The sequence below is a fragment of the Neolamprologus brichardi genome, chromosome 3, assembly GCF_056152115.1.
Source record: "Neolamprologus brichardi isolate AB-2024 chromosome 3, ASM5615211v1, whole genome shotgun sequence".
Classification (NCBI taxonomy): Eukaryota; Metazoa; Chordata; class Actinopteri; order Cichliformes; family Cichlidae; genus Neolamprologus; species Neolamprologus brichardi.
The window spans coordinates 27,456,391-27,470,848 of record NC_142106.1 but is presented as its reverse complement, the minus strand read 5'-3'; the positions used below and the strand labels follow the sequence as shown (position 1 = coordinate 27,470,848).

General features: G+C 38.8%; 1 protein-coding gene across 1 annotated transcript in view; it reads left to right on the top strand.

Moving 5' to 3' along the window:
• The window catches only part of LOC118455566 (uncharacterized), a 91,149-nt gene that overhangs the window by 63,131 nt on the left and 13,560 nt on the right, over positions 1 to 14,458 (top strand). Inside the window, 4 exon segments of the mRNA XM_087838252.1 lie at positions 7,517 to 7,831; positions 8,123 to 8,125; positions 8,221 to 8,535; positions 11,685 to 11,999. Of these exon segments, the coding sequence (XP_087694378.1) occupies positions 7,517 to 7,831; positions 8,123 to 8,125; positions 8,221 to 8,535; positions 11,685 to 11,999 (948 nt within the window).

Sequence of the window (14,458 nt, the reverse complement as noted above, 5' to 3'; positions counted from 1 at the left end):
AGAATAAGTGCATTACTGCTTAAAATCTTATGGTCCTTTTTTGCAATAAATACAGAGGCTTTAATGAGCTACAGCATTTACTAAGACCTTCGCATAGGAACTTGGATACAGTAACGCCAAAGAACAGTAAAGAATGAAAAATGATTTTTAATTTATCCTGTCCTTTGCTTGAGCAAAACTGAAATGCTGCAATCAATCAATCAATCAATCAATCAATCAATCAATCTTTATTTATAAAGCACTTTTCATACAAAAAGAAAATGTAGCACAAAGTGCTTTACATGGTTAAAAGCAGCCCCCCCCCCACACACACACACACACGCACACACTTAAAAAGTAAAATTGGACTGGGTACGCATGAGCCAAGTGAGGAAACACTATCATGGGGAGCCGTCTGCACCGGAAGCCGGTCACAGACCGCAGCCTCCAGGCTGGGCACACAGCAGGAGGGAGGCAAAGAAGCCCCCCAGCCAGGCTGAGAGGACCCCCAGAGCCCCAGCAGCCGCGGTCGATCACAGCCCCGGTGCAGAGAGCGCCCTCTGAGGAAACACTGGAGATATGACCTAATAAGAGTATATACTGGGTAAAAAGATAAAATAAATAAGAACGGGATACAATATAAATATAAATATAAATAGAGTAAGAAGATTAAAAAATGAATAAGAATAAAATCAATAAATATTAGGTAAAACCTAAATTAACAATAAAATAACAGGATAGAATAAATAAGCGTAAAATAATGGCAACAATGTGCCATGAATATGACTAAAGTGCTACCAGCAAATTTTGGTATCTATGGAGATTGACAGACCACGTGACTTTCGCGCATTAATAATAATAATGATGGATTGGATTTATATAGCGCTTTTCAAGGCACCCAAAGCGCTTTACAATTCCACTATTCATTCATTCTCGCCTTCAGACACTGGTGGAGGCAAGCTACGGTTGTAGCCACAGCTGCCCTGGGGCAGACTGACAGAAGCGAGGCTGCCATATCGCGCCATCGGCCCCTCTGGCCATCACCAGTAGGCGGTAGGTGAAGTGTCTTGCCCAAGGACACAACGACCAGGACAGAGAGCCCGGGGATTGAACCAGTGTACTTTGGTGATTTGGACTATTCCATTTCACCGCTGTTGTTACATTTTTTCCCTTTATCTCCTGTACAGGCCAACGCAATCTATTTGTCGTTTCAGATTGTAGTATTACACAACATTTTCAGATCTAATAGAAAAAAAATGAGTGTTTTGTAATTCATTCAATTTTTTGTATTTATCTATAACTGGCATTATTCTTTCATTCTATCATAGAATCTTACAAGAAAGAGGCAAAATTGGATTCCATTAGGCTGTATTAGCTGCTTCAGTGAAAAACAAATCAATAATGCAAATAAAAACAACATACTGGAAAACAGTTATTCATCACTTGATTGCTTCAATACAACCCTTCGGCACATATTGTAACCTACATCAACAATTATGTTATGATAACTACAACAGAAGACTGACCTTTGTGGAAATGCTTGGAGCAGATTAACATGTGAGCTGGAGTGTTCTGGGACGTTATATTTGGTCTTCGAATGGCTGCAATCCAGACCATCCGTCGGCTTAAACAATTTCTCTTCCACGACGTAATCTGATAACAACCGATCTCTTTACCCGTCGGCTTCCCGTGGCTGTCATGCGACCGGCTATTGCAGTTAATAATACAACATCTTCTTGCCATTTTTTGTGTTTCTTTTTATCGCTGTGTGACTGTTTTCGTGTGAAAGCCTGCGTGCGCTCATACCGCTTTCCACTCGTACCTATAATCCTTTGCGGATTTACCCCAGAATGACGTCACATTTTCAATCTCCAAAACGCCTGGTCATCACCATGACAACTCTACAAGCAGACCTCTGGTAGACTAGCAAACAGTTAAAACACCATCACCTCCTTTTACTTTTTCCAAAAACCATTTTGTCTCATTCAAATTTAGAAGTAATTTACATAAAACCCTCTTGTAATTTTTTTTGCAATTTTTGATGTGAGCATATTCAAAAGTTATGGCAGATTATCGCCAAGAAAATGTTTGGAAAATATAAAAAGAATATAGAAAATAAACCAGAGAACCAATGAAAATAAACCACATTGGTGGTGACTGTGGCGATTGACAATGTGTAAAATGCTCTTATCCAGTTGAAAAACGATTCTCCAAATCCAAATTTCTTAAAATTTTACAAACAGGAAGTTCCAGCTTACTTTGTCAAATGCTTTTTCTGCATCAATTAGACTGTTACTTTTTTGATAGTGTGAAAGCTGCATTAAGCTAATTAGTTTAGGAGTATTAATAGCTGATTGTCTGCCTACAATAAAACCCATCTAGTCAGCATGAAAAAGTGCTGGAATTACTTTTGCTAGGTGGGATGCAAGGACTCTCTGTATTTACCAGAGACAGTGGGCAATCACTGCAGTATTCGTGGTAGGAGAAATTCTAGAGGTAATCATAAATTCTTCAATCATTCTTACAAATGGTCTGGACAGGGTTCACCAGAAATGTTTGTATAACTCAGCAAGGAAGCCATCTGGAGCAGGTGTCTTATTATTGAGGATTTTATCAAGAGTGCAGAATAGTTCATCTAGAGCTGTATCCAACACCCTAACTTGAGCTTGTGTTAAATGAGGTTGATCTAAAGCACTAGGAAATTTGTGAATATCGTCCATATTTGAGTCATGGTCAGAGGTGTATAGATTCATGTAAAACTTCCTAAAAACCTTATTTATATCTGTAAAATTATGAAATGTTTTCCCTGCTGAGTCCTTGATAACTGTAATTGTTGTTTTTTCTTTATTTTACTTACGTAAATCTGCCTGATATTTACCTGATTTATTATTGTATTCGATTTTGTCATGTCTCCACCGCTGTTTAAGAAACAGCGTATTTGTATTGTATTTATTAAATCATTTGACTCAAGTCTGAGTTTGCCCCAGACCAATGGGCAAGCTCAGGAAGACAACAAGAAGCTAGAGGTCACTTTTTGCTGTTTTGCCTCTTCCAACCAGCCAACCTGGAGTTCTCAACAGTGATTGAATCCAAACCGAGTCGCCCTGACATAAAGTCCAAAGAGGAACACACAGAAAGGTGAACAGGATACTAGGACCAGGAGTAAGGTAAAGGCAGTGTTATTTATACAAAAAAGGGTAATCAGGGAGTTGGACACAGGAGGGCAGCAAAATGTAGCTCAAGACAGTCACAAATGACTACCAATGTAAAACAGCAAATTAATAGCAACCACACTGACAGGCAGAACCTAACTGAACATAGGGGAGGAATGATGAATACCAGCTGTGTCAGCCATCCTCCACTGGCACTCACCCCCTGAACCCATTGCACCACCCTTCCCCCGCAGCCGAGCTGCAGACCACACCCTGACACAAAGTTTAGCAGGAAAAGTTTGGTCAACTGAAGTGTGTAATAATACCCTCCACCCAATTTATGTCCAATGTAGCACTTTTCCTCAATACTGAAGTGCTTTGAATCTTACTAAATCCAACTACACTGACTTTAAAAATTTTTTTTTATTGTTGAGCATTTTGTAAACGTCTGAACCAGCAGCATTTTGTCTCATCCATTGCAGTGATATAATTTTCTACCGGTGGCACCAATGGACTTTTTACCTGATGGATATTTAGGTAAAAAAAAACCAAAACATTCAAGAATTGACAGAAAATGTCAAAATTATACTGTAACACTCAGGGTTACAAAGACACCCAGCACAACCCACATACACAGGACTCAGACTGCAATTCAGTACTCTTTGTTTTCATTGCTTTTCTTTTTTTGCCTCCTCTGCCAGACACCGGGACTCAATCAGCCACCCAACCAGCCTCCTCTGACACTGCCCTGCAAAGCCACTGCTGTATGCAATTTTTGTATAAATATGCAATGTCCTCAAATTCAAGTCCTTTGATTTGTTACCTTGTTTTATATGTATGTTCATTCATTGCTTAGTGATGGGAAGGCCATTTAGGACAGCCTGTGTCCAACAGTAAATGGTGTGTGGGAGGGGCTCAGCATACATATTTAAAAGTCAAAAAGTCAAATTCAGACTGGTGTGGTTAACAATGGCTCTCCAACAGTTTGTCTGCTGTTTCTTTGTGACGATCATTCTCTCATGCAAAGGTGAGAAAAAAATTCAATTTTGTTTCTCATTACCTATTTTATATGAAGACTGGGCAGAGTACAATGTTAATTTAAGGTTCAGCTGTACAGATTTTAACAACTGTTGTAATTAAAAGTACTCTACTATACTTCAAAGCAGCCCACTTGGTAGCCTGCTTGTAGATGGATCGAAGATAAGAAAGAGAGTCAAAAAATCCACCTGGTAAAAAAGCAAATACCTAGAGGTGAAAGCAGGACTATGTTTCACTTTATAATGTAGATCAGCTCAGTAAAGTCCCTGGATCTGCTGTGATCCACAGCACTTTATTTATCATTTTATCAATTTTCTGCTAATGCATTTTCTGTCCAGCCAGCAGTTCGTGTCCCCTTTTCTTTCCAAAACTTTTTCTGTTTGAAATATTTAAGCAATAGTGATGTAAACATTTCAAGTTAATTGGGTTATTTATTATATTTTTTGTATTGACAAATAGAAATGTAGTAGGGAGTAACTATGTGCTCACTGAGAGGGCCACATTCAGTGACATGATGTTAACTACTACTGATAAAGTACAACTTGATCATTAAACATCAAACAGGTTTTAGTTTAGTGTTAACAATGTTTACTAACTGGTTAATTACATGGTTTGTTAACTCTCCAGTTGCTGTTGGTCTTTATAAATGGGTATTGTTCCCAAATGGGTAACAATGTGCTGTACAGCTGTAACATTATTATAATACCCGTTATGATGTTGAAACTGATCACTGTAACCCTGCATATTCATACAGAGAACGCACAGGGAAAAGTGTGTAAAACAAAAGTCTGCACTAAATGTTTGTTTTCACTTCATGTTTGGGTAGTGAGCAAGCATCATATATACTTTATATATAGCACTTATGACAGTACATTTTTGACCAATTCAACATCATTATAATTTGGACTGCCCCTTTCCCAAAATGTTCAGGTAAACAATTCTGAAAGTTTGAGGAAACAAGAAAAGGCAGTGTAGATCCAAGTTGACTTTTCAGGTATTTACTTTCTGTCTGACTAATGCTTCAAAATGTAAATCATGATGTGCAGTACACTGGTTTAACATTTTTTATAATTATTTTCTCCTTTATTTTTCAGATGGCCGTGCACAGATGTCTGGTAAGGATATTTGTATTTATAATATCCAAGAACAAGTTTTAAGTTTAGTTTCAACCTTAGCTGTTTTCTCTGCTGAGCTAAAAAAAAGAAAAGAAAAAGGAGGCAGTACTAATCTCATTGGTTTGAGCAAAAGACAACTGGGGATTAAATGTCTTTATTCCTTCCTTTGCTATCTTTAACACCTATACTACTACTAAAGGACACTTTGGAGATCGTGTCCCCCTTTTCTAAGAAGCAGGAGATCACTGTTTATCACTGTCAGTAACAATCTAAAGTTAACTAATTGGACCAATTAACCATAACAAGTGAAGAGCACCAGCACAGTCTAAAGATTTTTGAAAGCTACAGTGTAGCCATAGAGCGTGCCATATAGAGAATAGGAACTTTTAATATAAGAGATACATGTTGTGTGTATGTCTGTGTTTGCATGTAAAGATGAAAATGATTTTCTTTTAGTTCTTTTCAGGTCTTGTAGTTAAATCATGGTTCACTTGTCTTATAGTGGATGTTTTGCAGTCCTCACAAACTCAGATGTGGGAGTTGGAGAGCCTAGACTAGAAAATTGTCTTTTGGCTCTAGCTCTACAGCTGATTATGTAGATTATAGGATTATTTATATGGTTTAGTAGTTAACATGGAACAGAGTGCTGCAAAAAATATAAATCTTGTAAAATATCAAAAAGAAATTAAAAACAACTAAATTTGGCAAAAAACTCTCTACTCTGATAATATTTATATTCATAAACCTATCCATTTACACTGAAATAACATAAAGAATCAAACAACAAAATACCAATGAAAAAATGTAAAACGACTTAAAACGAATAACAAGAAAAAAGCAGGATCCAGTTTGAGTTAGTTATTGTGTTGTAACATATTTGACAGGTACCTTTTTCAAGATACGTCTATGAAGGTTCTCAGTCATCCAGGTCATCGTTGTTTAAGGAGCTTGGAAAGCTCCTTGGAAGCTTATTAACTTGTTCTTTTTTCATGAGGTAGTTCTGGCATAGCTTTATCTTATATTTTGGGTTATTATCTTTCTGTAGGATGAACCCCTAAACAGCTAGGCACATACCACAGGATGCTGCATGGCTCTGCAGAATGCTGTGGTACCCAATTTGGTTGAGGGTGCCTACTTACTTTTGTATCATTTCAGGCTATTCATTGGACAAGAAGAAGAATTGATGTGTTAAAAAAAATATTCTAAAACCTTCGATCAGTAATGTACATTTCCTTGCAGGAGTAACACCATGGATTTGGGAACCGTGAAAAAGAAATATCACTTTGGGCCCCACCACTTTAATGTTGCAAACATAGAATTATAACTCTGTGCAGACATCGACCAATGTTCTGCTTAGATGAATAGATTTTTTTTAAATTTATGCAAGACTGAGAAATGTGCAATTTGTTTCATTTTAATATTTTTCATGATAATATTATTAGATTTTTTTTGTTTTTTGTTTGTCAGTTTTTTACATTGATTGGTACCTTTACATCAAATACAAATATAAATTAAATAGTCATTAACTTTTTGGATGGATATAAATTTAAAATCTCATCTATAAAATGGTTTAAAATTATGTTTTACTGATCAAAATTGTTTTATTTAAATTATTAAGGTACTGGCAAATATAACTTAAGTGTAGCCAACTGAAAAGTATCTATGTCATGAGACCTAAGTGGAACTCAGATAGATTTTATTTAATTTTATAATGCTTTTTTATAATAATTCCTCACCGGCTGACCTGCCTGTTGTGTGACAAATGCATTATATTGCAAAATAAATAAAAAGTGTGTAGGAAAAAAATCCCAAGAGGCCTCCCTGCAATTAGACACATTGCTTGACATAAAAGAAGGCACCTTGTTCTTCAACTAACAGAGGTGCTGGTTCAGTGTCAGGAGTGTGGGTACTGGGAGATGGGATTGGGACAACTAAGCCTGAGCCAAAGCTCTGATCTGTATAGGGTCTGCCTGCACCAATTATATGTTGGCTAAAATAACACAAACACATTATTTTCTTTTAGAATTGGCGAAAGCTAACTAATACTAGGAAATTTAAGCAGTTTCTATTGACTTTGGAATTAGTTTAATTTCCATCTGTTAACCTTTTCTTTTTTAAACTTCACTGTTAACGGAGCCATCCTACCACTTTAAAATTTACAGTTACAATTTACAATATTACAACTTCTGAATCTTATATCCACAACATATCTTTTTTGTGTTTTGTTTGCAGGTGTGCCCATTTTATTGGCTGGGTCTGGATCGACTCGTTGCTCTGGCAGAGTTGAAGTTTATCACAATAACATCTGGGGAACAGTCTGTGATGATGGCTGGGACTTAAATGATGCTGAGGTGGTTTGCAGACAGTTAAACTGTGGGACAGCACTAAAAGCTGCTCAATCAGCTCACTTTGGTGCAGGAACTGGACAGATTTGGCTTGATGACGTGGGCTGTTCAGGAAAGGAAACTTCTCTAACTGGGTGTCAGCACAATGGATGGGGAGCACACAACTGTGGACATGGTGAGGATGCTGGTGTCATCTGTTCAGGTGAGAAAACGTTTAGAGACGGGATATATTTTAGGTCATTATCCTCTTGTGTGACATACATGAGTTGTGTCACACATAACTGTGGGCACAATAATAATGCTGGCGTCATCTGTTCTGTTAAGATATATTTTTCTCATCCAAGGCGTGCCAAATACTGGAAATATATAAAAGGCAATTGAGTTAAAACAGATAAGGTAACCTGAGACCAGGAGGACACACAATATGTGTATAATTTTCAAGGTTTATATCTCGTGAATACACATGATTTTATGCAAAATCACATCTGATCAGTCAGTTTGTACTTTATATTTACATACAACTATAGATGAACATTACAAGTCCTTTATGTTCCTATCTTTTCTGTTTTTTTGTTGTTGTTTTTTTTTCAGGTGTGCCCATCCGATTAGGTGGGTCTGGATCGACTCGATGCTCTGGCAGAGTTGAAGTTTATCACAATAACATCTGGGGAACAGTCTGTGATGATGGCTGGGACTTAAATGATGCTGAGATGGTTTGCAGACAGTTAGACTGTGGGTCTGCACAACAAGCTCCCCAGTTTGCTTACTTTGGTCAAGGAACTGGACAAATTTGGCTTGATGACGTGGGCTGTTCAGGAAAGGAAAGTTCTCTAACTGGGTGTCAGCACAATGGATGGGGATCACACAACTGTGGACATGGTGAGGATGCTGGTGTCATTTGTTCAGGTGAGAAAACGTTTAGATACTAACCCTAATCCTATTTTAAGTAATATTGTTCAAACAACTATGGGCACTATCACAACACTGGTGTCATTTGTTTAGGTGAGAATGCCAAATACTGTAAAAAATAATTTCTTGTTTTCACAATTATTTGTATAGTCGTCATAGTCTTCAAAGGCAAATGAGTTAAAACACTGGCAGGGCATGCAAATCCAGCTTCAGGTTGTGTGAAGATCAGGATGGAGGGACCTAAAACCCAAATGAAAAACATGGAGGTGAAAAGGCACCACAAGAGCTTTGACCAGAGGCTAACTGTCACGGTCCTGTGTTTTTGGTTTTTGTACTTTTACTTTGGATTTTATTATGAATTATGACTATTTGTGTTTTGGTTTCCCAGTGTTTATTCAGTGCTCCCTCTGTTTTGTGTCATCTCTGCCTATATATCCCTTCTAGTGTCGTCAGGTCTCTGTGTTAAGCCCGCGTCTCTGAATCTGTGTCTTTATGTGTGTGTGTTTTGTGTTTTACTTTGAAGGTCCGTGTCTGATGTCAGTGTGTTCAGTGTGTTTTCGTTTCGTTTCCCCTGTCCCGTCCAGTCTAATTAGTCCCAGCTGTGGCCTCCTTCTGTGTCTCATTCCCTCGTTATCCTTCTGTGTATTTAAGCCTTGTGTCTGCCTCTGATTGCAGTTGCTGGTTTGTCTGCGTTATATGGTGTTTTGTTCTCTAGTCTGCGTTATCTCCCTGCATCTCTGTTCTGGTTTCACGTTAGTTTTGCCAGTTTAGGTTTGTCAGTTCTGTTCTCGCCAGCCTCGCCCTTTTTTCGTTGTTTGCCATCCCAGCAGCATTTGACTCGCCCAAGGAGCTCCGTGAGAATATTGTGTACTCTGTGGACAAATTGATTAATTTGTGGCTGGAGCACGAGGGGAAAGAACTTCGGCAAGCTGTGGCTAACCGGCTACAGCGATTGGTTTCCGGTCTCCCCAGGCTGTTCAGCTCACTTCACCTGCTCGCACAGTTCATTCTGAACGAGCTTCGCCTTCAGCCCCCGGCTGCTACCACTAGTGTTGGGAAGGTTACTTTTAAAATGTATTCTATTACAGATTACAGAATACATGCCCCAAAATGTATTCTGTAACGTATTCCGTTACGTTACTCAATGACAGTAACGTATTCTGAATACTTTGGATTACTTAATATATTATCATGCTTTTTACAATTACGTGAATGTACTATTGCTGTGTGATTTATTACTATTACTGAAGGTCCGCGGCTCCGAACATTAGCAAAGGGACCTCTGACTAATACGGCAGGGTCCTTCAGGCAGCTCAGGACCCTCAGGTTCAGGGAGTTTAGCACAGGGCATGTGGTCCCATCTGACTGGGAGTGCTCAACAGGACAAGCAAAGTCTACTGGCTCTAGAACTAAGGCAGCTGGTCAAAGATGATTGCAACTCCTGTCTTGCAGTTGTGAGTCCATCAGAGGAGCCTTGCTTCATCTTTCAGAGGGCTGTCCAGGTGCTCACTGCTCCAGTGACTGGGTTGCTGCAGCGATAATAAAGTGAGGAATATGGAGGAGTGTATGGGGCCAAAAAAAAAGAGGATGCTCACCACATAGCTGCGGTAGACAAACAGAAGACGGGCATAGTGATCGATGTAGCGGTTCCAAATGACAACAACATCAGAAAGAAGGAACACGAGCAGCTCGAGAAATACCAAGGGCTCAGAGAAGAGCTCGAGAAAATTTTGAGGGTGAAGGTAACGGTGGTCCCAGTGGTAATCAGAGCACTAGGTGCAGTGTCTCCCAAACTAGGCGAGTGTCTCCAGCAGACCCCAGGAACAACATCTGAGATCTCTGTCCAGAAGAGCGCAGTCCTAGGAACAACTAAGATACTGCGCCAGACCCTCAAGCTCCCAGGCCTCTGGTAGAGGACCCGAGCTTTAGGGATTGACCGCCAGCAGGGGCGAGCAGGGAATTTATAAACACACACACACACACACACACACATATAGATAGATAAATAGATAGATAGATAGATAGGCTTACCTAGAACTAAGAAAACCCAAGAATAGAATCATATAAGACAAAATGAGACAAACTAGAATACAAACAAACATAGAACCCAGGACTAGAACACAAATTTCAAGTTTTGTTATCAAGAGTATTGACATTGCTTTCTGTTAACTGAATTAAATGTTGACGACAGGAATTAAGTGTGTTATAATTCGTTATTCAACCACAGTGTAAAATAACAAATATTTCTCTGTAGTTTAGTGACAATTTATATGAAGCCTCATATGTATACAAAGCGAAATGTCTGAGGCTACGTCCACACGTACACGGGTATTTTTGAAAACGAAGATTTTCCGTTTTCGTTTTAAAAAATAATCCCGTCCACACGTAAAGGCAGAAATGAAGGAAAACGCTGCTAGGAACATGCCAAAGCAACAGGTGGCGATATATTCCTAACCGTGTAGAAATGTTGGCCAATCAGAAGTCTAGAAGCCTCGGTGGGAAATAGTAAACAAAGCTGGGGCATAGAAGCAGAACCGAGTCGTATGTGTGGAGGGACGGTAACTGTGTGTGTATATGTAAGCATTTAAACACTGCAGAGAGTACAATTAACAGTAACAGTGTTGTAGAAATTCATTTCACCGAAACAATAACGTGGTGCACACTGTGACGTCAAAAAAGGCGCACACCTTTGACGCTGCGTTTTCTCAGTTTTCTCGTCCACACGTAAATGCAAAAACTGAGTTTTCAAAAATATCCACCCCGGCCGGAGTTTTTAAAAATCTACGTTTTCAGTGACCAAAAACGCCGTTTACGTGTGGACGAAAGGTGCAAACGCATAGAAAAATCTGCGTTTTCAAAAATACCCAAGTACGTGTGGACATAGCCTTATAGTGGCAGTACTGTGATGCTTACAGCAATATCATGCAAATAAAGAGATCAAAGATTAACAGTGTTTGAGCATCTTAACGTTAAATTTAATAGGCTTTCTTAAAATATTTTAATTAATATGAAATACAATAACTTTGAACAAAAAGATTTAATTTAAATATAGAACTACAAACTGTATTTTAATTATGGAAACCATTTTAACTATTAATTGCCATTACAATATTTTTTTGTCCTTAAGTCCTTTTCTGCATTTTCAGGTTCACCCATCAGATTAGCTGGGCCTGAATCAACTCAATGCTCTGGCAGAGTTGAAGTTTATCACAATAACATCTGGGGAACAGTCTGTGATGATGGCTGGGACTTAAATGATGCTGAGGTGGTTTGCAGAGAGTTAAAATGTGGACCGGCACTACAAGCTCCCCAGTTTGCTTACTTTGGTCAAGGAACTGGACAGATTTGGCTTGATGAAGTGACCTGTTCAGGAAATGAAAACTTTCTAACTGGGTGTCAGTTCAGTGGATTTGGAGCACACAACTGTAAACATTCTCAGGATGCTGGTGTCATTTGTTCAGGTAAGATATATTTTTTTGGTCATTCACAAGATGTCAAATACTCTCCCAGCTTTTTCCTCTTGGTCCTGTTCACCTTTTGTATCTAGTGTCTGCGTCTTCCCCTGCTTGTTGTCGCGTCATCTCTCATTCTACACTGTGTGTTCTGTCTGTCAGCCTGCCTGCATAGTTTATTTATATTTTCAGTTTAATTATTTTGGTATCCAGCAATAAAGCTGTTTGAGTGTACTTTTTCATCTCCTGGAGTCTGTACTTTGGGTCCACTATTTCTGCCTCCCGCACACAGTACATGACACTTAATCTCTTTGAGTGCAAACTTTACTTTAATGCATTTGATGACTTATTTCTGTGATGCATTTCCAAAGAAGACGAGTTCTGTTGGTGCCAGCAGAAAAATATCACTTTCAAATCTGAAACTTAGCATCTGCTTTGAATTGAGATACAGGAAAGTGACCTTAAAGGAAGGAAATTATATTTCCATGTGGTTTGCATAATGGAAGACAAACCATATGGAAATATACCATACCCAACCTTTCTTGTCCTCAGAGAGTTTTTCTTTATCACTCCCAAAGTTAGAAATTAAGTTTAAACTACAGGGTGGGCCATTTATATGAATACACCGTAATAACATGGGAATGGTTGGTGATATTAAAGTCCTGTTTGTGGCACATTAGTATATGTGAGGGGGCAAACTCCTCAAGATGGGTGGTGACCATGGTGGCCATTTAGAAGTCGGCCATCTTGGATACAACTTTTATTTTTTCAATAGGAAGAGGGCCATGAAACACACACAAAGTTAATTTAAAGACAAGAACTATGAGCCAAGGCCGACATAAATGTGTTTTATCTACTTAATCATAAATGTAACAAAGTGTTTAGAAAGTTAGCACATACATGTAATTTTTCATTTCTTTATGTGTCCATCTATAGAATGCTGCATGTTATAGTGTAAATCTGCCTGTTCTCTCTCAGAAACCTGCCTGCAGAAAATGAACCTAAAAGATGTAATGCAAGGGTGTCATCACTTTAGAGATGGAGAAAGCATAAAGTGACAATTATGAATCACTTAATATGATGAGGAGATTCTGCAGGTCATTAATCAATGTATAAAATTAAAATAAAATGTATTTTTAGTGACACAAGATACAAATATGGAAGCAAGATGTATAATTGCTCAGTTTGGGGAAATTGTGGGTAGCCTGCAAGGTCCTCAACTTCTCCATTCCCACAATGTGCAACAAATGGGCACAGCTGATCTTCAACAGTGGAACATCGGCCAGTTACTTCCAACTTTAACGCAGCTTGTAGTCTTGGAGAGCAGCACACCAAAACTGCATGCACAACTTCTGCTAACAGTGGAAATGGATTAAGAAATCCATGCAAACAGATTCATAATCCGAAAGAATATTATTTTACAGGATTAATTATCATATCAGCCGCTGGCTGATCACAAACCCTCAGGGTGTATACAATAGTGATGGGTCGTTCGCGAACGAAATGGCTCTTAGATCCGGATCTTTGAAGTGAACGACGCGAGCCGGCTCTTTGAAGTGAACGACGCGAGCCGGCTCTTTGAAGTGAACGACGCGAGCCGGCTCTTTGAAGTGAACGACGCGAGCCGGATCTTTGAAGTGAACGACGCGAGCCGGCTCTTTGAAGTGAACGACGCGAGCCGGCTCCTTATTGGGAGCCGTGAGGTTTTTTTTTTTCTTTCTCTCACCCTCTCTCTCGCCCTTTTTTCCGCTAAACTCCGCATGCGCGGCCTGTACTTTGCGCTGGGCAGAGGGGGGAGGGGCGTTAGTTACACTCGCAGTAGCACAGGAACAGAGCCAGAGAGAAAGAGAGCCAGGGACAACAACGTCACATTAGAAAGGTATAGTAATCATCCGCTATTTTCAGTTGCAGATTATAAAGGATTCAGAAATCATGCAGGCCCATATGACAGAGAATGTGCATCTTCTTTTTGTTTTAATATTTTAATTTATATTTAATTGTGTTGTGGTTTGCAGTGTTTTGTGTTGTTTCACGTTAAATTTGTTTAAAAGGAAAAAGCTGAAAATTTAAATAGTTAAAAGTTTAAAATGTAAATAGTTGTTTTTTGTATTATATGATTTATTTATTACATTTTATGTGGAGTGAATAAATAAAGTATATTTATGGTGGACCTTAGAGACAAAGCACGTACAAACTCCAAAACACGTACAAACTCCTAAGCATGTACAAACTCCAAAACGCGTAAAAACTCCAAAACACGTAAAAACTCAGAAGCACGTACAAACTCCAAAACACGTAAAAACTCAGAAGCACGTACAAACTCCAAAACTTGTAAAAACTCAGAAGCACGTACAAACTCCAAAACACGTAAAAACTCAGAAGCACGTACAAACTCCAAAACACGTAAAAACTCAGAAGCACGTACAAACTCCAAAACACGTAAAAACTCAGAAGCACGTACAAACTCC